This window comes from Schistocerca piceifrons, chromosome 5 (genome assembly GCF_021461385.2).
Source record: "Schistocerca piceifrons isolate TAMUIC-IGC-003096 chromosome 5, iqSchPice1.1, whole genome shotgun sequence".
NCBI lineage: Eukaryota > Metazoa > Arthropoda > Insecta > Orthoptera > Acrididae > Schistocerca > Schistocerca piceifrons.
The window spans coordinates 396,659,982-396,683,666 of record NC_060142.1 but is presented as its reverse complement, the minus strand read 5'-3'; the positions used below and the strand labels follow the sequence as shown (position 1 = coordinate 396,683,666).

The following is a 23,685-nucleotide window of genomic DNA, read 5'->3' as shown; positions in this document are numbered from 1 at the left end:
TCAGGATGGCCGGACGCGGGATTGAACCGTTGTCCTCCCAAATAAAGGTTTAAGTATTCTTGCTCTGTATGAGGCTAGTCGTGTATGATCTGTAACGAATGGGAGGGGGGGGGGGGGCAGACTCTCATAAATCACTCCTTGTTTGTTATTTTTGGGCCTAAAAAGTGGATTTTTGAAAACTTGGATATCAAACTTTGGAGGTCATTTTGACTGATTATTTTTTAATTTAGGGTATTTTGTGTAACAAAAAATGTTGTAGAGGACACTTTTCTAAAAACAATGATGTCAATTACAATGTTGTAACTTAACCCAGTGCAGAGATATTCATATTTTTGCTGACGTCTCTAAACTGAAACATCCTAGCGAGCTTACAAACAAAAATGGCTGCCATTCAGTAAAGGTGAAAGGTAAAAGGTAAAATTTTTAAAAAAACTGTTTTGAACTTCTCAATTATAGGGTAATCACATATAAAAAACTTGAAATATTTAAAAATAGTCAAGCAACCAACTTAATTTTTATTGGACCACTTCATTTGGGTTGACCCAAATGTAATCTGATCGACATCTACATACCACTGTCCGTAAGCTTCGATCCTACATTCAGGACACTGCTCACTTCCTCCACAGCCTTTCATCAGTTCCTGGTCTCATTAGCACCAGACTCCTTGTTGGTCACTGTGGATGCAATGTCCTTATACACAAACATCTGCCATGCCTAGGGCCTTGCAGTCATGGAAAACCACCTTTCCCAATGTCATCCTGCTACCGAGCCCACTACCTCCTTCCTAATCTTCCTACACAAACACTGTCCTGACCCACAAGTATTTCCCTTTCGGTACCTTCCTATGCCAACTGACATATGGGCCATCTGGAGCAATCCTTCCAATCAACACCCAAAACCCCTCGTCTGGTTCAGACTCACTGATGGCATTTTCATGATCTGGAATCAAGGCAGGGACAATGTTTGCTCCTTCCTCCACAACCTTAACATCTATTACCCAACCCTCTTCACCTGGACTATAAGTTATGTAATTACTATTTCAAACTGTATAAAAAATTGCCAAGGTTATCTGTGAAGCCCAGAAACTCTAGACCTGGAAGTTTACATTCTACTCTAGAAATAAACGTGAAGTCATGTGAGGAGTTACAAAGTCAAAACACGTTGTGCCACAGTCTATAATTTACCAAATAATGGCATTCTGTAAATTTAATACATAAAACAACAAAAGAAATACCGTCAAGGCTAGAGGAGGCACCAGACAAGTGTTGAAACATATCTTGTGATCGAAAAACATCATCCCTCATGGTAGGCAGATTAGTAAAATGCCCTAAAGCTGCCAACATATTTGAAACAAAATATTTTATTCAACACTAATGATCAAATTTGCCTGTTTAGTCATCTTCAAGTGAATATTTACATATGTTTGTATGTTTATAGCATAATAAGGTCTTATGTTAGACAAGACAGGATATCAGAGAATACTCAAATAGCATTGCAATTTCATAAACCGTACTAAAATGTGTAAGTCACCTTAAAAGTGCACATTTAAATGTCCAGATTTCCGGTGTGGTTTCTGGGATGACAATTTTCTTTGAGTACCAGTACTGTATTATCTCGTGTCTGGTTCTTTATTATGGCAAAATGCCACATGTGCCAGAAAATTAGTGTGCATTTTAAACTGAGCAAACAGTTGAAACTGGCCAATACTATGGAATGAAACACTATACCATATCTCAAATGCCCAATAGTGTGGAATGAAATGCTATATTTCAAACACCCAATAGTTTGAAATGCAACACTATATTTCAAATAAACTGACTGCCCCTGTGGCGAAGATCAATAACAGCTAAATTTCTTTAGCAAACCAACAAAAATAATTTCATTGTTCTGCAAGATGGTTAAGTTTCGTTGCTAATAACCTGGAAATAAAATAAAATCAGAACACTGAAACTGTTAACCTATTTTAATCTTCTGTGATTATACAAATGTATTTTAATTTACTTGATAGCTCCTAACCACATAAATCTGATTTGTTTTTATTTGACAGAACTGTAAACGGAGAAAAGCAGCAAAATCATGAAACAAACATGAGTCACATGGAAACCACACCCCATGACAGCTCAAAACTGTTCTGCACACACACGAATCTGACATCTTGGGAGCACCAGCTAAATTTTCGCAGGTAGCATCTGCCTTCTTGCTGCTACCACTCATACAATTAACAGCCACAGATCAAGTAGTTGGAAGTAAGAGAAGGTGCTGCTCTTACATGAATTCAGCTCTGTGCATGTGCACAAGTACACTGGCAACTGCTAACACAAACCTGAGATTGCACTGCATGAAGCGCTATTGTCAATCAATCATAGTTCATGTCACATGATCTCACCAGCCAATGACATCAATATTCAGGGCATACAAAGCACCATGTAGTCAGCAAATAACAGCATCACTGTTAAGTAGCATGAATGGCTGATCATCTAGACCTGAAATTTTTCCAAGTGGCTTGTCCTCGAACTGTTAAGTTTTGAATGAGAGTCAGACATTCTGCAATTTTAGAAATCCATCACTCAATCTCAAATGTAACGTAACTCATCTTTCAGAAAAGGTATCTTACTTTGAAAGTAACACTTCTCAAACCATCGCTCGTAGTATTTTCTCACACCCTGTTACAAATGTAAACAGTTATGATGTCACAGTTATTGAAAGCAGTCTGTTGTTATGAAATATTGCCCAGTTTTCGTCCTAAAGCCTTTGACACATTTTGCTGTTAGCAGTTGCTTGTGTGAACATCATTCTTTGGTGTTGTAAATGATGCATTTTCTTTGCAACTTAAGTTTTATTTTGGAGTTATTCTATCATTTGGTATGTTGCTACCGGATTATTCTGCAGTAGCAGGCTACAATAAAATTGTTTGTTGGAGTATTAGTACCTAACAGTCAAAATTACAAAAATTTAACTGAAAACTTAAATAATGAAAAATTCCCACAATTCTAAAAAATTCCCTGTTACTTCCTACATGAAAAATTTCCTGTGTTTTTCCCAGATTTCCCGACTGCTCCAGGGCATATACACCCTCTATATCCTACCAACACCATTCGAAGTAGTGTTCCCGTCATCCACCCAAACTACAATACATCCTTGTCCATCCCTACTAAAATCCTGCTTCCAATTCTGCACACCATGGGTAGTCAACACATGTGCAGGCCCATCCCATACATCTTGCCACCACTTCCTACTGCAGTCTGGTCAGAGGCATCTTCTGCCCAATAAAAGGCAAGACCACATGTGAAAGCAGCCTACAGTGCAATTACTGTACAGCATTCTATGTAGGCATCACAAGTAACCAATTGTCCACTTGCAAAAATTGCCCCCACCTAACTGTGGCAAACCGCATACTTAACTAATCGGTTGCCAAACATGCTGTACACAATAACACTAATGACTTCAACACCTCTTCACTGGCTGGCCGAAGTGGCCGTGCGGTTAAAGGCGCTGCAGTCTGGGAACCGCAAGACCGCTACGGTCGCAGGTTCGAATCCTGCCTCGGGCATGGATGTTTGTGATGTCCTTAGGTTAGTTAGGTTTAACTAGTTCTAAGTTCTAGGGGACTAATGACCTCAGCAGTTGGATCCCATAGTGCTCAGAGCCATTTTTGAACCTCTTCACTATGTGGGCCATTTGGATACTCCCTTCAGCAAAAGTTTCTCTCAACTATGCAGGTGGGAATTCTCTCTTCAGCATATCTTGAGATCTCTCAATCCCCCTGGCGCAAAACCTCCGGTAACTTGTTTCCCATTGCCTCAGTGTACAACCCCTCCTTCCCTCTATCCCTTATATGCTCTACACTCGAAACTCCTTCCCTCTTGTACAGCCCCTGAAAAATATGGCCAAAAGACCTGCCTCACACTAGCCTTCTAATTCCTCCCCCCCCCCCTTTCTTTCGTGCATCCTCCCTACCCCTTATCAGCTCCACCTACTCAGGCAACTGCTTTCGATAATCAGTATTGAATTATCAGTCAGACAAATGTGTGTACTCTTACTAGAAAATGAGCAAGAGCTAGAGTTAACTGTTTTCTATCACATGTTTGTGTGTGCTGCGCACTAATATTCTGTAGGTAAATTGTTACCTTTCCCTAATTTTTTGTGTTTTTTATCCACAGGAATTTCCATTATTGTTAAATATCATTTTCAGTGTTATTCTGTTACTTCCAAGCAACTAGTGACACACAATTTTACACCAGATGTTCCAAACTTAGCTTTTATGGATGGTTCCCATATTGCACTTGGAAACTTATTTTTCTTTTATGTAGGCTGAGCAGACATCCCAGTTTTACCGGGACAGTCCCAGTTTTCACATGACTGTCCTGGTTTCCTGAGAAAATCATTTGGGACACACAACTGTCCTGGCGTGCAATAATATTTTTATTTAATAAAATATTTGTGAAAAACAAATTTCTAGAGTAAGAACATTACAGAAATATATATTTTCACAATGCATACTGGATTTGGTTTAACCCCCCTTACACCTAAAGAAAGAATAATAGATATGAAAAGAAAAGCAGATGTTACATACCCCTGCCCCTAATGTGTCGATCTTCAACTTAATAGCCCTCGACAAATACAAAATCACAAGTACGTATTAAAGAGCATCACTTAAACCATTTCTCCTAATGAGACTGCAGCCACAGAGAAGTTAATTTTGCAAAGAATGTGAGTAATGCAGTGTGCTTTAGCAATATTTATTGAATACTGTTTGCCATGTATGCATGCTCACCCTGACAGTTAGCAGTCAAACAATATGGCGGTGCATTGTTGGCAGCTTTCACTCACTCAGTAACAAAACTACAAGTCTAACACGTCTACAGAATTTTAAGACAACTGACAACTATTCAGACTTAGAAATAAAAGTCAGCGGAATACCAACTGAACAGACAAAGTTACTACCTACTAATGTTAACAGTCAGTTAATGCGAATATTAAACTTATGAAGTGTGGTGTCTGGTGAAAATGACCAAGCACATGTGGTCATTTAATGAAACGTTATACAAAGAACGACAGTTATTATTATTATTATTATTATTATTATTATTATTATTATTGTGAAAATTCGATTCATCTTGCACAGAATTTTATGATTATCTTCTTTCTAACAAGGAACTCACTCCTACAATAGATTCTTTCTTCTGATAAATATCGCGAAAGTAAATATTGGGATGAAATGTGAAACTGCCTCTCCAATTCACAAAATGAAGATACATGTTTGCTATTAGTTTTTCAGCTGCTGCATTGTCATAGGCCTGCTATTGATTTCAAAATACAATAATAAATGACAAGAAATGTAAGCATAAGTGTAGTAATGAAGTTAAGTAGAAAGTATAAACCAGACTTGCAACAAATAGAATATTCAGGTGTATGCAAAATACCAAACATTCTTTGGGCTTTCTACAAATAGCCGACTATTAAGCAGAGGTATTTGGCCAGAGCCTGACAGGAAAACTTGTAGTGATGTGTTTGGTTCTCACTCATTTGTCCAAATTTACTTACTTCCCTCTGATGCCGGGCTGTCCCACACAATTCTTACCGCACTGCGTGTTTCGTTGATAAATTTAGTTTGATACACATCGTCAATATGTAACTACAATTTATCGTACACTATACTTTTCGATTTGTTTAAAAGTGAAACTGTGTAAGGGCTAACTAACAGACATTGATTATGGCTCAAAAAAAACCTATATGGACATACTTCACAGACAATGGAAATAATCCGTAAAGAGGAAATTACAGTTCAAGATACAGATGTAAGTAAATCTTCGATATTATAAAAGCAACCGTGTGTAAGACTGAGCTGAAATACGAGGGTTGAATGAAAAGTAATGCCCCCATCTTTGTTAATTGGGTTTGGATGGGAATATTTTAATAAATAAAATGCAGAAACAATCCTTAGAATGTGATCTTTAATTACCAATATTCACTTTTCCACATAATCACCAGCCAATTGGATACATTTCTGCCAACGATGAACAACTTTTCTGAAGGCATGTGGAGGAAGTCGACACTCTGTTTTCTTTTTCTGGGGCAAGTCTTTGTGTCGATATTCCATAGACTGACGTTTTGTCTCCGGGTCGTAATGGTGTACCCACGTTTCGTCTCCTGTCACAATTGACTGGAGAAAGGCGTCACCTCCATTCTCGTAACATGGGAGGAGTTCCTGGCAAATTTCAAGTCCGTGCCCTTTCATTTCAGGAGTCAGCATCCAGGGTACCCATCGTGCACAGATGATCTGATATCCAAGCAAAGCAATAATGTGTACTCATCATGCACAGATCTTCTGATATACAAACAAAGCGAAAATGTGACCCACACTTTCTTGTGAAGTGCCGATTGTGTTTGCAGTTTCTGAGTGATACAACGATTGTCCTGAATGAATGTGTCAAACATTTTGCTTGTGAAACTCCGTGGTTGCTGTCACTGGATGTCCAACTCTTTGCTTGTCATGCAGGTCAGATGTTCCCACCTAAACATGTTTAAACTTGCTCACCCAACGACACACAATACTCACATCAACACAATCACCATAAACTGCTTTCATTCTCTGATGAATCTTCTTTAGAGTGACACCTTCTGCTGTCAAGAATTCAATGACTGCAGATTGCTTAAATCGCATTGACCGACCATCTGCACAGGGTTCCAAACGTTACACACTAACAGCACAACTGTTCAATGCTAAGGCTTCCCATCAATTGGAGCCGTAGACAAGAGGCTACGGAACAAGCCAGTACCTGCCGTATACCAATGCTGCCAACTGTTGAAGAGTTACGAAGGTGGAGGCATTACTTTTCAGTCAACCATCAGACATAAACCACGGAACATTAATAATCTCAAAGCAAAAAATATCATCTCTTAATTATAACATTTGACAATGAGGCAGTAAATGTAGTAGAAAGGGCTGGTTTTAGAAGACTGACCCCTAGCACTTTGCCGTGGTATAAAATACGAAGCCACCTCAACTTTTCAGGCAAAATAGTTCCAGAAATATATCATAAGGTGTTTGAGAAATTAAAAGATTACTTTTTTAGAGACTGATTCTATTTCCATGACACGCGAACTTGTAGATGTGCTTACATAATCAAAACTGTTTTTAAAGTTTTATTGCGCATTTCGATCCTGAATTTAATGTCAAACATGTAGTATTGACCATCAAGCATTTTGAGGGACAAAACACAGCAGAAAACATAGTGACAGCTTTACAGTAAAGTCCAAGTTTATGGGACATCCAGCTGGCAAAAATTCATGTTGTTATTCATGATAATGGACAAAACATATTAAAAGCTGTCAGAAATTCAAAGTTGGCCTTAGTGCATTGTTTCATTCATACTCTTTATTTAACTGTTAACAATTGTCTGAAGGCTCAGCCAAATGTGACTCATATGATAGCAACACATACAAGGATCATGACTTAATTTAATTGTTCTTGCACTGCACAAGAAAAACTGCATTCTATCCAAAAGGGTTTGGATCTCTCTCAGCATGAATTGGTATAAGATGTCAGTATGAGGGGGAATTCCACCTATTATATGCTTGCAAGGCTAACGGAACAAAAACAGGCCATTTCACTCTATATCATGGACTCTGACACTGTCAATCTGACTGCTGCACAGTGGGAGCTTTTAGAGCAACTTCTGAAACTATTACAACCACTTGAAGAAATATCACAAATTACTAGCTCCAGATATGATTGCATTTCTGAAATTATTTCATATGTTATTACATTCATGCGATATTTCGATAAAATGAGCACAACAGGTTTAACACTCAAATTAAGCCAGGTGAGTTTGTCATACAACATGAGTTGCAAGAACGATTTGAAGATACCACAACAGGTAAAAACTATTTGGTGGGTACACTTTAGATCCATGCTTTAAAATGAATGTTTCACCTGACAATGCAAAGAGAAAAGTAAGCCAGTATGTTTTAATTGATAGGCTGAAGATGAACTGTGAAACAAGCAACGACCATAGCACAAATCGTCACCTATTCGGGCCAAGAGGACGAGAACTGAAGCCTAAGCCAAACTACTAACTCAACTTATGGACTGCTTCGAAGAAGTGGTTACAGAAAAACACACCGCTCATACCGGGACATCAAAAGAAAATAATGCAGTTGCAACTAAAATAGTCCTGTATTTATGTATTAAGAACCTATCATGTCATGACAATCCATACATATGGGGGCAAGTGAGAGAAGATAAATTTCCGTTTGGTAAATCTTGCAGTAAAAGACCTGTCAGCACCAGAAAGCAGTGTTTATTCAGAGCATCTTTTCTCTGAAGCTGGGAATGTCGATGAGAAGAAAAGGAGTACTCTATTGCTTGAAAATGCAAATAAATCAATCTCTCTGCACCATAATCTTCCACTTCTAAATTTCAATCAAGATAATTCAGATACATAAACATCTCTTATTTTTAAAAATGAGCCCACAGAATACATAATTTTTTTATAACTAGTTTTTCGTTAACTTTTATAATATGAAAGTTGATTATGTACCTATGACTACTTTAATGATTGTAAGAAAAATACATTATTATTATTATTATTATTATTATTATTAAATAAACCAATAATTTCATTTTACCAATTATCTGTTACTTAAGAATTTGGTATTCAGCCAAATATGATAAAAGTAGTCAAATTGGCCGAATAACGAATAATACCTTAATATTCGTCGCAAGTCCAGTATAAACACAAGTGTCCTGGGTTCTCCTCTTTGAAATCTGGCCAGCCAAGTCATATAGCACCCTAAATATCAATTAGCTACTTCAGGAACCACAGAGCAACAAATACGAGAAGTTCACTTCAATTAACAAAATATGGGCACAAAAGTTGGCTAAGTGTGGCCGTAAATATACTACTTTCAAATTCTGCTGGTGCCCCAGGGACAACAAAATTCCTCTTTGCATTTTTGAATCAACTGTTACATAATTGTACTGCTAATGCCATGGAAAACTTCTGACAGTTCGTTTCTTTACAACAGCGCCACTTCTTATGGAAATAATTATGTACCAGCTTTTGTCCAATTGTGACTTACTTCAGAAAACACAAAACCTGATTTTTACGGATCTCTGGCTGCCATTGCTAAATTCAACAAACATCTTGTGAGAACTGCTTGCAGTAGAAGATGTGACTTTTTGTACAGTAAAATTAATTTCTTATACAGGCACTCAAAGAAACTGGTCACTAAACAGACGCTGTAACTTCTGTTCTCAACTGATATCCCATTCCCTACTTTTAGAATTCTCACAACAGTATACTGAAGATCTATATTTAATACTGTTCCCAAAACAATAATGAATGAATTGTTAAACTCACATTGTCTACTGCCGACCAGTCTAGCTGAAAAGCAAACAGTGCTGTCTTCTCAGTGGGGATTTGGTCAATTATTGTCTTTATGTGCTTCCGTTTCTCTTCTTGAGATTTTGTAATATCTTCTTTTTTCTCCTCTTTCTTCTTCTTCTCTTCTCCATAATCTGTAATCAGAACATACTACATGCAGTTTGCAGTTCCTTAATGTCCTATTTCTGCATCATAATTATTTAATCACTATCACATACAATTTAATATCAAGGATTAAAAAAACATATTAAACATTGGAACAATATGAACTCTCAAGAGACAACATTGTTCCAAAAACGTTGCAACTACATCGGAGGTAGACAATATCTCTCAAAAAGCAAAACACGTTGACAGAATTAACATATTTCTAGCATTGTCACTAAACTCAAACTTTACTTTACATTCATATATAGTCCCACATCAATGAACAATGTAACAACTGGATCTGATCATTTTTAAGCATTCCTGCTTTCTTTTAGCCTAGCATGCTGCAAGTGGACCTGACATTTATACTGCTTTTTTCATTATCATGAATTAACCAAACACAACATTACATGCCATGTTTATGAGGAACTTATACACAGTTATCAAAGAAAACAGAGAGACTTTCATTCTCTCAGATGAAGAGAGGATTATATAATTTCAGATACAGTATAATGCACCAAAATATGTGCTATTGCCCACACAAACAATGAAAAGGAATCTGCACCTGTGGAATGGCTCAGAAACAATCATGACAATCATTATTATTGCCTTGGGTCACAGGGACTGGGCACTGCCAATGGCCAACATTACTTTGCACCTGAACAGTACAGGTTCAATAAGATTATCAACTGGTGCCCTAACAACTTATTTTCTCTCTTCAAGAAAAGCAATCTCTAGCTATATAGTAGTTTTAATGGTACTAGTTTAGCTGCAATGAGTCTCTAAAGCAAATTCCAGACACATTCAACAGAATTCAAGTCGATGGAGTGCAATGGCCATGGCACACAACTGATTCTCCCTTGGAGCACTTATTCCACCCACTCAACTCCAAGCAGATACGGATATCCCTATGGTTGGCAATGCTAATTTCTGCCCACACTATTAGCCCAGCCAACCAACATGATACTAGGACCTTTCTACACAACTTCAGGATTATTTTGTGTTCTACATTCTCTCAAGATGTTAAATATGTTAGATGTTACCTAGGTACTGATGTACAATGTACAAGTAAAATAGTTTCTTTCTAACATGACATAAACCATGGGTGTAAATACAAAGAGATAATCATCTGGAAGACAACTTTAGGTCAATATTCTGCATCTTATTATTGTTAGACATGTATGTTAAGCTCACTGCTAGCCATTTGTTTACTAGGCTCATTGTGTTCTGTCACTTGTCTTGACATTATGTCGGTAATGGGCAATCAGTCTCTGGTTACAGTTGCTGAAGGACAGCCTTGTCGTAATCTTCAAATATCAGCTACAGTTTGAATGAGAGTCCAGTCACAAAATTATACTTTGAATCATTCCAATGCACTGGTGAGCTAAATAGCCTTTTCCCTTTTCCTGTAATAACAAACAATTGTACTTTGTATTTCAAACTGATCCAGATAACATTCTACTAAGGGTGTATCAGGATTCCTTGAGATGTTGCCAATAGCTCTGGCAAGGGAAACTCCCCATCGCACCCCTGCCAGATTTAGTGGTAAGACAGCCCAGTGGATAGCCCGTCAAAACCTGAACACAGATCAAGCACAAAAATAGGAAGAAGGTGTACTGAACTGCAAAAAAAGAGCAAAATAGAAACAGTGAACAGTCCAAGATTAACAGGTGCAATACTGAATGTAAATGAACAGCTGCGGTGTCATGGTTAAGTGGTCACAGTGTTGGACTACGAAGCGGACATGTTCTTTTTAATTTTATTTTTTTCACGACACTGTAAGATGTCCGTCCACTCACTGAAATGTCTGTTCTCTTTCTGTAGTCATGGCAGTTGTCATAATATACACTGGTTATGAGTCATATGTTTCTGTTTCAAATACACATGGCTAATAGTGAGAGCAGGTGAGATACCACATAGACATCTTACAGAAATGAAAATAACAAATAAATGAATGTGAACTATGTTACAACAAAGGAATTCCAGAGTCAAAACTTCAAATATGTTAAAAACATATGTTCTGACAGACCACAGAGAAACTGTGTGGTTGTAAAACTTTGTTACGTTCATTTGTTTCAGCTTATGTGACAAACTATTATGTTTTCATCATTTCCTTGGAAGTGAGCACATTCACATTCATACTAACACCTAAAGCGGGCAAGGAGAAATTTCTCATTAATTATAGGTGTACGAATTAGGTGCACTGACAAAAGATTCCTGTCATATGACACACATACTGTCACTAATGCTGAGTATGACACAACACATGTTTTCCAGTGAAGGATTCAGCTGACTTGTCGCCTTGTCATCAAAAGTTTGTGCTTCCCATTCTAAAGTCACTTCCTTTCAACTGCTAATAGACAAGTTATGCAGAATCAGCTATCGTTATAGGTTCCTTCTTTCAACCTCGCTATTGCAAACGGACATTACACCATGACACAGGGACAAATTTGAATACAGCAAACAGCGGGGTAAAAAAAAAAAAATAATAATAATTAATATATATATATATATATATATATATATAGGCACTATGGAGGTTTGAACATGACATGCCCTCTTGGCAGTCCTAAACTGTGACCACTTAACCACAATGTCCTTCGTGTTTACATCTGCTCGATATTGCACTTCTTGTCCTTGGACCATTCACTGCACTGTCATAACAGATAAACATCCCACATATTTCAATACATTAACCCTTTGCACTCCATAAGGCAGACACAGGGCGGTTCCGCGCGCTCTTATTTAAATCGCCGCCGCCTGGGCGGCAGTGCACTGCAGAGATTTGCGCGGATCTCTTTGTGGAAAGAATGTGGCCGCTGGCCAAAAATTGGGGTATACATTAAAACAAAATATGTGCTTTCATTCATATATTTACGTAAGCTTTTACAGTACAAAACTTTCCATTGTGTGGTATTTTTTGAAACTCTCTTCAGGGTGGAGAGCTGGGTTTCGTGAGCATGTTTTGTAGTAATACACAGTTTCACGCCTGCCACCTTTCTTTTTTCTGTCTGAGCACACTGCACAATCCTTATGCTTGTTCCCAGGAAGCTTGTTGATAATGTGCAACTTTCCATTCAAGCATTCCTCATGATCAGAAGTTCAACGACGTCCTCATTTCTGTCATTGAGTTCTTTCTTCAGCAACTAATCCTCTTATAACACTTATACGGAATGCTTTGTGAGACAGTATTGTCAAGTTGTTTTTCTCACAGTGGTTCTTGTATAGTAAATAGCCGTTTACAAGTCCTACCTCCAACAGCCAGAAGTATAGTTTTCGCCACCACTTGAGACTTGTCATTAGAAAACCGTAACTGGAAATAAAATGATCAGATCGATCAACTCCACCCATCTTTGAAGTATAATCAATAATCATATTTGGTTTCTTTATTTTTTTCCCTTTCCTTTCTGTTTCTTCTCTCTATAAGTGACACTGAGTTATTGGCTTTTGTAGAAAGCACGAGAACTGTTCGTTTATATTTCCATGCCAGAACCATCATTTTGCTGTTGCGGAGGCATTTTATTTCGTGCTTCCTTAGACACAGAGCTCCTTTCTTGATTGCATCTGGAAGGTTTTTGTGATTGGCCTGAATTGTTCCTGTGAGATGCATGTTCTGTTTCAACAGCTCATCAGCTAATGCAACACTTGTATAAAAATGGTCAGTGTACAAATGATACCCTCTCTGCCCTGTAGCATTTCTGATATTAGCTAGCAGCTGAAGAACTATTCTCTCAGAAAAATTCAAGTGTGGACAAATCAATGACTCAGTTGTTACAGCGCCAAAATAGGGTTCAAACTGCAGATATAACCATTTGATGAATCCGAGATTACATAAAGTCTGAGTCCCCATTTTGTTGGTTTTTGAGGATTGTACATTTTGAATAATACATGACCCTTAAACGATACTGTAGATTCATCAGCAGCTAAATACTGATATGGTCGATAAATTTCGAGAAACGTGCCAGACAAGCAATTCAGTACATTTGTCACTTTACTCAGACATGACTGAACCTGACTGTTGACATGTGTAGCACTCGTCGGATTAGAAACATGAAGTGCCCAGAAAATTTGCATAAATCGTCGGCGACTAAAACAGTCTGGAAAGAAGTTGGATGTTTGTAACCATTCTCTTGAAAAAAAGTCCTGCAAGTTCTTACACTTTTGTAATGCCATATTCAGTAGCACACCATGGAAGCATTTCATTTCTTCCATGGTAACATTTCTCCAGTCAATCCATGCAGAATGTTGTGGAAGTGGTGTCACTTTACGTATTTTTGATGTAGCATACCTATTCGTTTTATCAACTATTTGTTAAAATAGGTTATCTGTAAAAATTAATTGAAAGAATCCGACAGGCGATGATGGAACAGAACTACTTTCTGTTATAAAACCACACTTTGATTCGTCAGAAGGAAAATCTGTGAAGTCAGTGTCAGTGTCGCTCCACATTCACCACGAATCCTCTGCTGAATCACTAGAAACATGCAAATTGCCACTGTTTTCTTCATCATTGACACTCGAATTGTTTTTAAATGAATCACTATCATAATCAAAATCATTTTCACTCTCGTTCTCACTTAGAGATTGCTCTAAAAGATCTAAAATCTCTTCCTCAGAAAGGACTGTACGTGAAGAACTAGCCATTTCAAGCGCATGGACTTGAACGTAATAATTACAAACTTTGACTAACACAGATGCTACTGTTCGACACCGAGTTAACACTAGTTCTCCTAGATGGCAGCACACTGCAGCAATAATGCCTAGTAGACTCAAAATACGTCTGAGAGCTTTGAAAAGTCGTGTCGAATGAGGCTTGACATCGGAGCGGAAAACAAATTTCGCGATGTCGAGTGGCACTCTACATTGGAGTGGAAAGGGTTAAACCTCTTTTATAACTCGGTCATCATTTTGTCACAGTACTGCACTCATCATGCCAACTGTTGGGTGCAATGCAAAGTTGGTAATCTTAGAGTTCTATTTATGCATCAATCATTTTTGTACACACAATACTTTGGAAATCATTTAAGTCCGACAGCAAATTAACCATTTATAGTAACCTATATATTTGTTCTGAAAAACTGGCTGAAAATTGTGTTTTTCTTGAAATTAAAGTTTGATTTGCAAACAAAAAATTAGGGTTATAACATTTATGAGGTAATCACTTCTTTATCTTTCTAAACCGGATAAAAGCAACCAACCCAATGGCACCAACTTTCTCTTCTTTCCAGACCCCAAATTACTATCATCGTCATCATCAGTATTGAATACTTCTTTCACGTCAAGTTTTTTCTTCTTGTTTGGAGGTGCTGCTGTCTGCTGTTGTGGGGAGTGCCACACTTTCAAAGAAGCTGAAACCAGTAAAAATACATTATATTAAAGTTCAATCGAAACAATGGGTTTAGAGACTAAAATGCCATTTTATGTTAGTACAATTAAAAGCAAAGTAGACTTTGGAAATTTATCAGGAGTTCTTCTTTAGCATCCATCAACTTGTGTCAAAAAAATTTCAGCACAACCATCATACACGAATATGTTAAAGTATGTTAGCAAAGGGTTAAGAAATGCTGAATACATCCGACAGAAGTAGTGACCATTGACCTCGCAATGTACAAGCCTAAAAGCATGTTAATATTCTCCTAATTACACATCTAAGGACACAAATTACAGAAGCTGTTAAATTTGAAATACAACATCAAGTTCAGTACAACTTACTCAAGTTCAGTACAACTTACCAGATTTATCCTCTGCTCCACTAGATATTACAGACATTTGGCTTTCTTCTTCCACAGGTGCGGGTGGTTCAGGTGGTTCAGGACTTGCATAGTTTGTGACCCTCTCTTCATAATCACGGTCACGATCTCCTGCATCGTCACTTTCTTCTACAGACCTTACTTCTGGTTCTGGTGGAGGTGGTGATGGTTCTGGAGGTGCTGACTCTATACTTGCTTCATTGGTGATATGCCTTTCTTCTTCCTCAGTTTCAACTTCTCTCTGACTTTCACGTTCTCGTTCCCTTTCCCGTTCCCTTTCTCTCTCTTTCTCATGGTCTCTCTCTTTCTCTCTTTCACGTTCTCTCTGTTTACTATTCTCGAGATTCACATTGATTAGGATCTTTGGCTTGTACTCTTCTTCTCGTTCACGTTTCATCTAAAATGAAAATATATTTGTCAGGGGGAGACGATTAAATGATTCAATTTATGATTCAAGTTATTTTCATGACAAATAGAAAAATAAACTCTTAAACAAATGGATAACCATTTCTGTTCTCTTTGGTTCTGATGTATGCACTACAGTGTGTAAAAATCTGCACAGAACAGTGTCAACTAGAGAACAAAGTCAGACAACAACAGGTACACGAAAAGGAACAACACAAGTCTTTAAAAAAAGGAAAGTGTTGGAAGGATGCTGAGAAAGAAGAGGAAGTTGAATAAACTACCAAATATAACATTCAACTGCGTGCCTGCAAACTGTTGTATCTTCGCAACATACATGCAACAAAAATGAAATAAACAATTTCCGCAATCTCCAACACCCCCTCTCACTATATGCTAAAGTAGATAGCATTCACTCATAGTGTGAGATGTACACTGAACAAACAAGGTCAGGGGGAGAAAAGAGAGCTAAATTGTAAAAATACTTTGTTAATACGTTCACTTTCATCACCAAAATAAATAAGTTAATTTAATGACTGCAACACTTGCAGTCATAACTTAGAATAGACAACCTCTTTATTTCGCCTTTTCACAACAGCACAGTTTGTGTAGCTATTTTCAGATGTTTAGGCAACAAATAAAATTAAAATTAAATGAGACAGACATATTTGTGTTAAGAGTTAAAATGTATGATGATCATACATTGCTGAAAAGCAGCTGAGTGGCTTGGATGCAATAAACTACACTTAAAAATGGTTAGGGCAAAAAAATGGATAATTTCATTAACAAAATACCAAACATTTAAATAAACTACATGACATGATACAAATGCTTACTGAATAGGAGTGACATAACATACCACTTGCAAGAATAAAGGTGTTCTGGACTAACAAGGAACCCCGTGAGTGCGAGACTGCACGTTTAGTCTTTAACAAGCCTCATTTGAAAGTGCTGTGTTAACAATTATGACAAGAAAAAGATTAGCTGCTAACAATTCACTATCTCCATCAGAGGGGCAACAGAAAATAAGTATCCGGGAGGTGCAGATATCAACCTTCTAAGAGACTTATATATTACACTTCACAAATTGCACATTCAGCTAGCTATCATCGCTTAAAGAACGCATACAGAAATATATTGGTGTAACAGGGCAATGACAACTGATGGAATGCGATAGCATGCAACCAAATGCGAAACAGCCTTCCATAGAGCTTACCATGAAACTGGCTATCCTTTAAGGCATAGCTGCAGATAGTGTGTGAATATATTTCATAGGCACAGAAAATACAAACATCCAGAGGCTGAATTTGTCCAGTGGTTCCAGGTGGTATGAACTGCAATGCCACACACTTTTTCAAGAGGGGTAGTTTGCTCTAATGGAGTATGATTTTTTATATGCAGCCCAGGAATCAAGTAAAAGCAATTTATTTTGACTAGTTACTGGCCAACAGTATTGCTCATATCAAAGTTTCTCACTTTTGTTTGCTGTGATGGAAATACTCCTTATTGCCCTTGCAAGTTCACACATATGAGAAAGAATTGTAGGGAGCGCAACACCTCAGCACAATAAATAATTTTCCAGCCAATTTACCATCCAGATTAACAGTTGGCATTAATTGTGTACAAATGCGTTAAGGCCCTGATGCTAGTTTTGTCACCTCAGTGTAAGTAGCCGTCAGGTTTTACATCATTGTCACATCGTGAAAATTTTGGTGACATTTACAGTAGTCTTCCTAACACTTTTTGGAATGAATTCATGTTATAGAGAATTATTACTATATCTTTTAATTGTGTAATGCTACTGATGTGCTAGTTTAATTCCAGTTTAAAGTGTAGCATACTCTGTGTTAGCACAGTCTGTGGTTTGCGTGGAACATTAGTGAAATGATGAAAAATTATATAAATGTGTTGCTATGGTCCATGGATGCTTAACCACTGTTGGTCCTTTTAAAGTGAGAAAACCAGCATCCCAATGCCCTAGAGGCCATCCCTGATAGCTGTGCAGCAGCAGCAGCAGCAGCAGCAGCCATGGGTAGGTTTATTTACTTCAAGTTCCCAAGACTGATAACGATCTCTTTACACAGAATCCCAAACCTGTTGATACATTTCTATAAGTTCAGACGCCAAAGTTAGAAGAGATCTATTTTAGGATCCTAAGCTCATGTTTCCTACAAGCTATTTGAATGTTTTACAATTTTCATTAATTTTCTATAGAGCATCATGAGGAAAAGTATACTGCTGGCCAGATGAGCTCATTTCTTGGTCACCAGGACTTTTGATTTTATCTTCCAGAAAGAGTTCTAAACAATTGTAGAGCATAATAAAAGATGTCAGGTTTAATCTGAATACCAATCTGGGCCCCATTTCAACGCAGCTCCACCCTGTCGTCATTCTTAGTTTCTTACATGCTTACAATGCAAAACTCAATCTAGTTTTTAGGTGGTTTACGACGCGGTCTTCCTTATGAAACCTCTTTAAAAGCATTTTCAGCACTCTTAAAAACAAGTGGGACACATGGCCACTTCTGGCATTTTTAGATAAATTGTCAACTTTGCACTCAATTTGTCAACTACTGGAAAGCAGTAGGAGAATGAAATTTTATTTTCAAAGTCCTTGTATTGGTAAGTTATGATGTGCAAGGTTCCAGGTTTATCCTACAGTTAATTCCAGAGATATAAAAAGCTAAACCTACATTTTTTCGAGCATGTATCTTTTTACCCAATTTTGCTTCAAATTATTTATATGAAAATAGCTCAGGAATTTTTAAATAATTATTCCATTTAAGAGTGTGGAAAAAGTTGTAAAAAATAGCCTAGTTTTGTAATTTTAAGAAAATATTATCAGTAATATGCCTCGAAGGTGCCTAAGACTCACGGGTCCACTGCTGATAGCTGCAATATGGGGTCAAATGATGATTATATCTACTGAAACATTGAATTAGTAATCGTGAAACTTTACCAACGTCTATTGAGAACATGTGCGAATGTTCACAAAAAAAGTCAACAAAATCCGTGATGGTCATGTGGGAAATTTTTCTGAAATTATCTCACTCGGCATTGAATGGCCCAGGGATGAAGCTAATGATATCAGTTTACCCCCAGAACCTATGTAAAAACGCAAGAAGGGAGCAGAAAATGGTGCATTACTTAAATTTTAAAAAAAGTTGTTGTTGTAGTAGTGGTAGTACTAGTAGTGGTGGTGGTGGTGGTGGTGGTGGTGGTGGCAGTAGTAGTACAAGAAAAGTAGTAGAAAGTGGTATAAATGTGAACCAACATACGCAAACACCAATGAACCAGGAACCAGGTAAGCACAATGTCTAGCAAATAAGACAGTCCTAGGTGTTTGAGGAATTGTTTTCTGGGAAACCAGTGAGCACTATTATACAACAAAGCAAAATCTTCTAAACAAAGAAGAATTAAAATCCCTTACTGGCATACAACTACTGAGTGGGTCTCATAAATTTCCCCACGAGAGTGTGTACTGGGGACAGCTCCATAACAATACACAGATTTCAGCAAATAAAGAAATTAATTCGCTTGAATGACAAAGACAGAAGTGCAAAGATACACAAATTGATGTTGTGTTTCGAAATATTGTGGAAGGAATTAGGCAAATTTGGTATATTTCACTCAGGATTCTCAATTGATGAAATGATGGTATGGTGTTATGGCAAACATTCAGCTAAGGTGTTGCTGAAGAGAAACCCTGTCAAATGTGTATTGGATACAAAATTTGGAGTCTTACTAGTGAAAAATGAAACCTACTGGAACAATAAAAGAGATGTGTGTGGACAGGGGAGTGTGGGAGTGCAGGGGAGTTGGGAGTGGGGGTTGGGGGTGTGAGAAGGTGAGAGGGAGAACTATTTACAATGAGAGCAAATATTATGAATCAAGTTCTTAATGAATTGAATGAATTGCCCTATTTTTCCTCCAATGTCATTTTTGTTTTCTAGTCTCCTTTGATGCACTATCTCAAGAGTTGATTGTAAAGCATTTGTTCTTTATTTGGAAATCCATCTTTCAGCTTTTTTTCATAGACATAAAGTAACAAATTTCCCAGATTCCTAGCAAAATTATCTATTAAGTATGAACATCAATTTCAAAATGTGAAATCTAGGCTCCACGCATTTTAAGACTAAGACTTGTGTATTAATTCTCTTGTTGCTGTTGACATAGATACACTCCTGCTATGCTGTTCCGCAGGTGCCGTGGCAGCATATATGTGCACTGCTTGCGTTTTCCTACAGTGCTATGGAATTCTGTAAGCATCCTGACCTACTGACTTTTCACTAGTGTGGATGAGTTACTTCCACAAGTCGGTGTATAAAAAAGTTTTGAGCATTTGTCATACAACATGTGCACCTCACTGGGTACTATCATTTGCAAAAAACCTAATTCCGCTATCTTTAACTGTTTATGAGGTACAACAATTGTTACGCCCACATTATTCGCAATATGCAAGGATGTGAATAAGCACGTTGTGCACGACTTTGTCTGATATAAAACCCACACACTGGAAACTCCACATTGGAATATCAACAATATTAGGAAAAGGATAGTCTTACTCACTGGATTTCTGGTCGGAACTGCCAGTGGCAGAGGTCGAGAGGTCTCGTGTGTGTGTGTGTGTGTGTGTGTGTGTGTGTGTGTGTGTGTGTGGGGGGGGGGGGGGGGGGGGGGATGAACAAGGAAGGCTTTGGCTGAAAGTTATAATGTGTAACTGTCTTTTTGCTGTGCCTACCTGCAACTCAATGGATTGCCTTCACGATGAGTAGCAATCTATCCTTTTCCTAATATTGTTGATATAAAATCCAATACCTCGAGAACAAAATGAGACATCATTCTGCTCTCAACTTCAAATGAAATTTTGATATATTATCTACGTTTTATTCACTGCAATGTATGAATTAAAATCAATCATATGCAAAGTTTCCCCAATATGTTTCTACCTCTACAAACTCTCTAAAATTGCATGCAATGTTTTATTTAATTTGACAAAGTGCAGTATAACAGATAACGACAAGAAATTCGGTTCTTTATCGAGTGAAGTTATCAGACTGTAAGATGGGCTAACACCAATTTTTTTCACCTAATGGTTTTCGAAAACTCGGACGAAACAAGTATTTTGTATTGGCTGGATAGCCATCTATCAGCATTCGCACCAGCATTTGGCAAGCAGTACAGCTATAACAAAAGCAACTCTCAGCATGGAATGCATAGAGCGCGTCTGTAGCAGCGAAAAGATTAAGATAGTGCACCAGCTTGTTCAGTCTCTGCCTGCAACCAATAAGGAAACATTATTATATAGATTTTGAGGATACTCCAGTATTTTGTGACTTGCTTCACATATTTTCCTCAGAACCTTTCTCTGCTACCTCTCCTCTTTTCAAAAACTCTCTTTTGCGTAAGATTTACTTACGCAAAGAAAGATCATCATAAAAGATCTTCAATTAATTTTAACATAGTTTTTGCATGCATGAGCAAAAGTTTAGAAGAATTATTTATACATAAAAACATCATTGTGTTAAAGTTTTCTGAAGTCTTACCTAATTTTTTAGTTCATTATTGTGCGTCATCACAACTGATGAAGTTGACAAGAAAATGTCACAGACTAAATGCTTTCTTCAAAAACTTATTTAATAGCAGTTGCTTTATTGGAAAGAGTACACCTTTCATAATGACAAATGTAACATTTGTTATGCCATGTGACTAATATATTGTTAGTGACAGTCAAGTGCAAGACAGACAGCATGCTTTATCGGTGGATTTCATCTTATGTTGTATGCCTGGCATGGGTACTCTATCGGCAAGATCATATCAGCACTGAGCTTTTCGCATTCCACTTTACATCAATTTCACAAAAACTGCAACTGCCAGAGTCAATCAAGTCAACAGCAAAACATGTTACCATGGGTATTTCTGTTGACTACCACAGATTTTAACAGTGATTAGATGTGTCACACTCCATCAAATTAACCGTCAATTCAACGCTCAGGATGTACACGCATACAAGGAAAAAAAATTCCTGATTTTTCCCAGATATCCCGATTAAAAAGTATACTTTTTCCCCGGCAAAAATACACCTTTTCCATGCTAGGTGACAGTAGGTTTCCTGTAGATTTTTCCTTTGGAACTGTAAAAATTATCAATCCTTTGAATGGTTAAGAACCGGTTTAGAACTTATTGGAAAAAAAAGAAAGAAAGAACGGGAAAGAGAAGTTTTGGAAAGATTTTTTATGGAGATGGGGGAAAAAAACAAAAAAGAGAAAACACAAAAAAAAAGGCAAGAAGTTTTGGTACGACCTTTGATGTGCAGCAAAATATACGCTGCATATTTTCGTATTACGAAAGTATAAATTCCAATTGCACCAAATACAGCACGTTAGTTTCCGGAGCATTGAAATAGAGATTGCAATGTCCTTATGTAAGCCAGTCATATCTCATGCCATGTGATCTCGCCAGCCAATGAAAGCAGATATTCAGAGCATAGGACACGTGTTATAGTCAGCCAATAGCACGATCACTGTTACGTACCGAGAACACACAAAGAGGAAAAGTTAATGTTTTACATTAATACACAAGGAGGAATCCAAAATTTTCGGGACTGGTGCCAACATCTGGAAAGTAGGAGTAGTAGATCTTTGCACTGCTAGGTGATGAGATGAGTCAGTGCACGGTGTGGCATTCAGCTGGGAGGACGTGTTGCGTGTCCACAGTGTTGGATCCACGAACCAAATAGCACATGTTTATCAAATTCTGTCTTCTTGTCACAGGTTATCACTGGCAATGAGAGCTGGATTTACAGTTATGACTCAGAGACAAAGCAACAATCAACCCAGTGGAAGAGCCTGGGCTCTCCAAGACCCAAAAAAGCGAGACAGGTGAAGAGCAAAGTGAAGAGAATTATCTTTGATAAAAAGGGAATTGTGCACAAGGAATTCATCCCAACAGTGAATTCCGCATACTACTGCGATGTTTTGCAATGGCTCCATGAAAACGTGCGGCGATGACGGCCTGAACTTTCGCATCAAGGGAATCGGCTGCCGCATCACGACAACGTGACCTGCCACACGTCCTTGCTCACCAGGACCTTTTTGGCAAAAAACAACATGGCAGTTGTACCCCACCCACTGTACTTGCCAGATTTGGCACCTTGCGACTTCGCGCTATGCCCAAAACTGAAACTCAAGTTAAAAGGCCGTCGATTCGACACTCTAGAGAGGATTCAAGAAGCATTGCTGGCGGTGATAAACACCCTTAAATAACAGGACTTCCAGAAAAGTTTGCCCAGCAACAGAAGCACTGGGACCGGTGTGTACATGCAGATGGGAACTACTTCAAGGGTGATGGTGACCATTAGTGTAAGGTTTTCAATAAATGGCAGCACCAGTCCCGAAAATTTTTGACAGCACCTCATACATAGTATAGCTACAAGAAAAGCTATGCTTTCTCATATAGTATTGGTCTCTAAGATTAATAAGCTACAAGAGAAGCTAAGCTTTCACAAGTAATATTGATCTTTTTTTGCGCGTGTTATACTTTAAGATACATCACACAAATGTGCCAGTAAATTTAAAATAATGACACAAATGTCTGTTCATATGGGCTCGAAGTGGCTGGTCCTCAAAGTGTTCAGTTTTAAATGCTCCGTGATTTAAGAAATTCATCCAACTTTCTCACACATAACATAATTCATCTTGCGTAAAAAGAAATTTACTTTGAAAGTAACACTTTTCGAATCATCGTTCGCAATACTATCTCGAGACTGTTAGAAATAGGTTTGATTCAGCAGCTGCCAGAGCGCACCAGAAAACTGGCATTAATGCACATGCGCAGCTGCAGTGGTGTAGGAAGTCCGCATATTCGTATGTATAAAGCACTAAGAGAGCTTACATTACACCATAAAAGAAACAGGACATCGGAGTATACTGTAAGAGCATCGGAATTTCTTAACCATACTAAAATGCATAATTTGGCTTGAAGTGCACATTGTTTTTTCCA

General features: G+C 37.8%; 1 protein-coding gene across 3 annotated transcripts in view; it reads right to left on the bottom strand.

Moving 5' to 3' along the window:
• The window catches only part of LOC124799268 (RNA-binding protein 25), a 196,125-nt gene that overhangs the window by 23,319 nt on the left and 149,121 nt on the right, over positions 1-23,685 (bottom strand). For all 3 annotated transcript variants that reach the window (XM_047262832.1, XM_047262833.1, XM_047262834.1), the window contains 3 exons: positions 15,266-15,680; positions 14,732-14,881; positions 9,366-9,523 (listed from right to left, as the gene is read on the bottom strand). In XM_047262832.1, the coding sequence (XP_047118788.1) occupies positions 9,366-9,523; positions 14,732-14,881; positions 15,266-15,680 (723 nt within the window). The remainder of the gene's footprint in view (positions 1-9,365; positions 9,524-14,731; positions 14,882-15,265; positions 15,681-23,685) is intronic.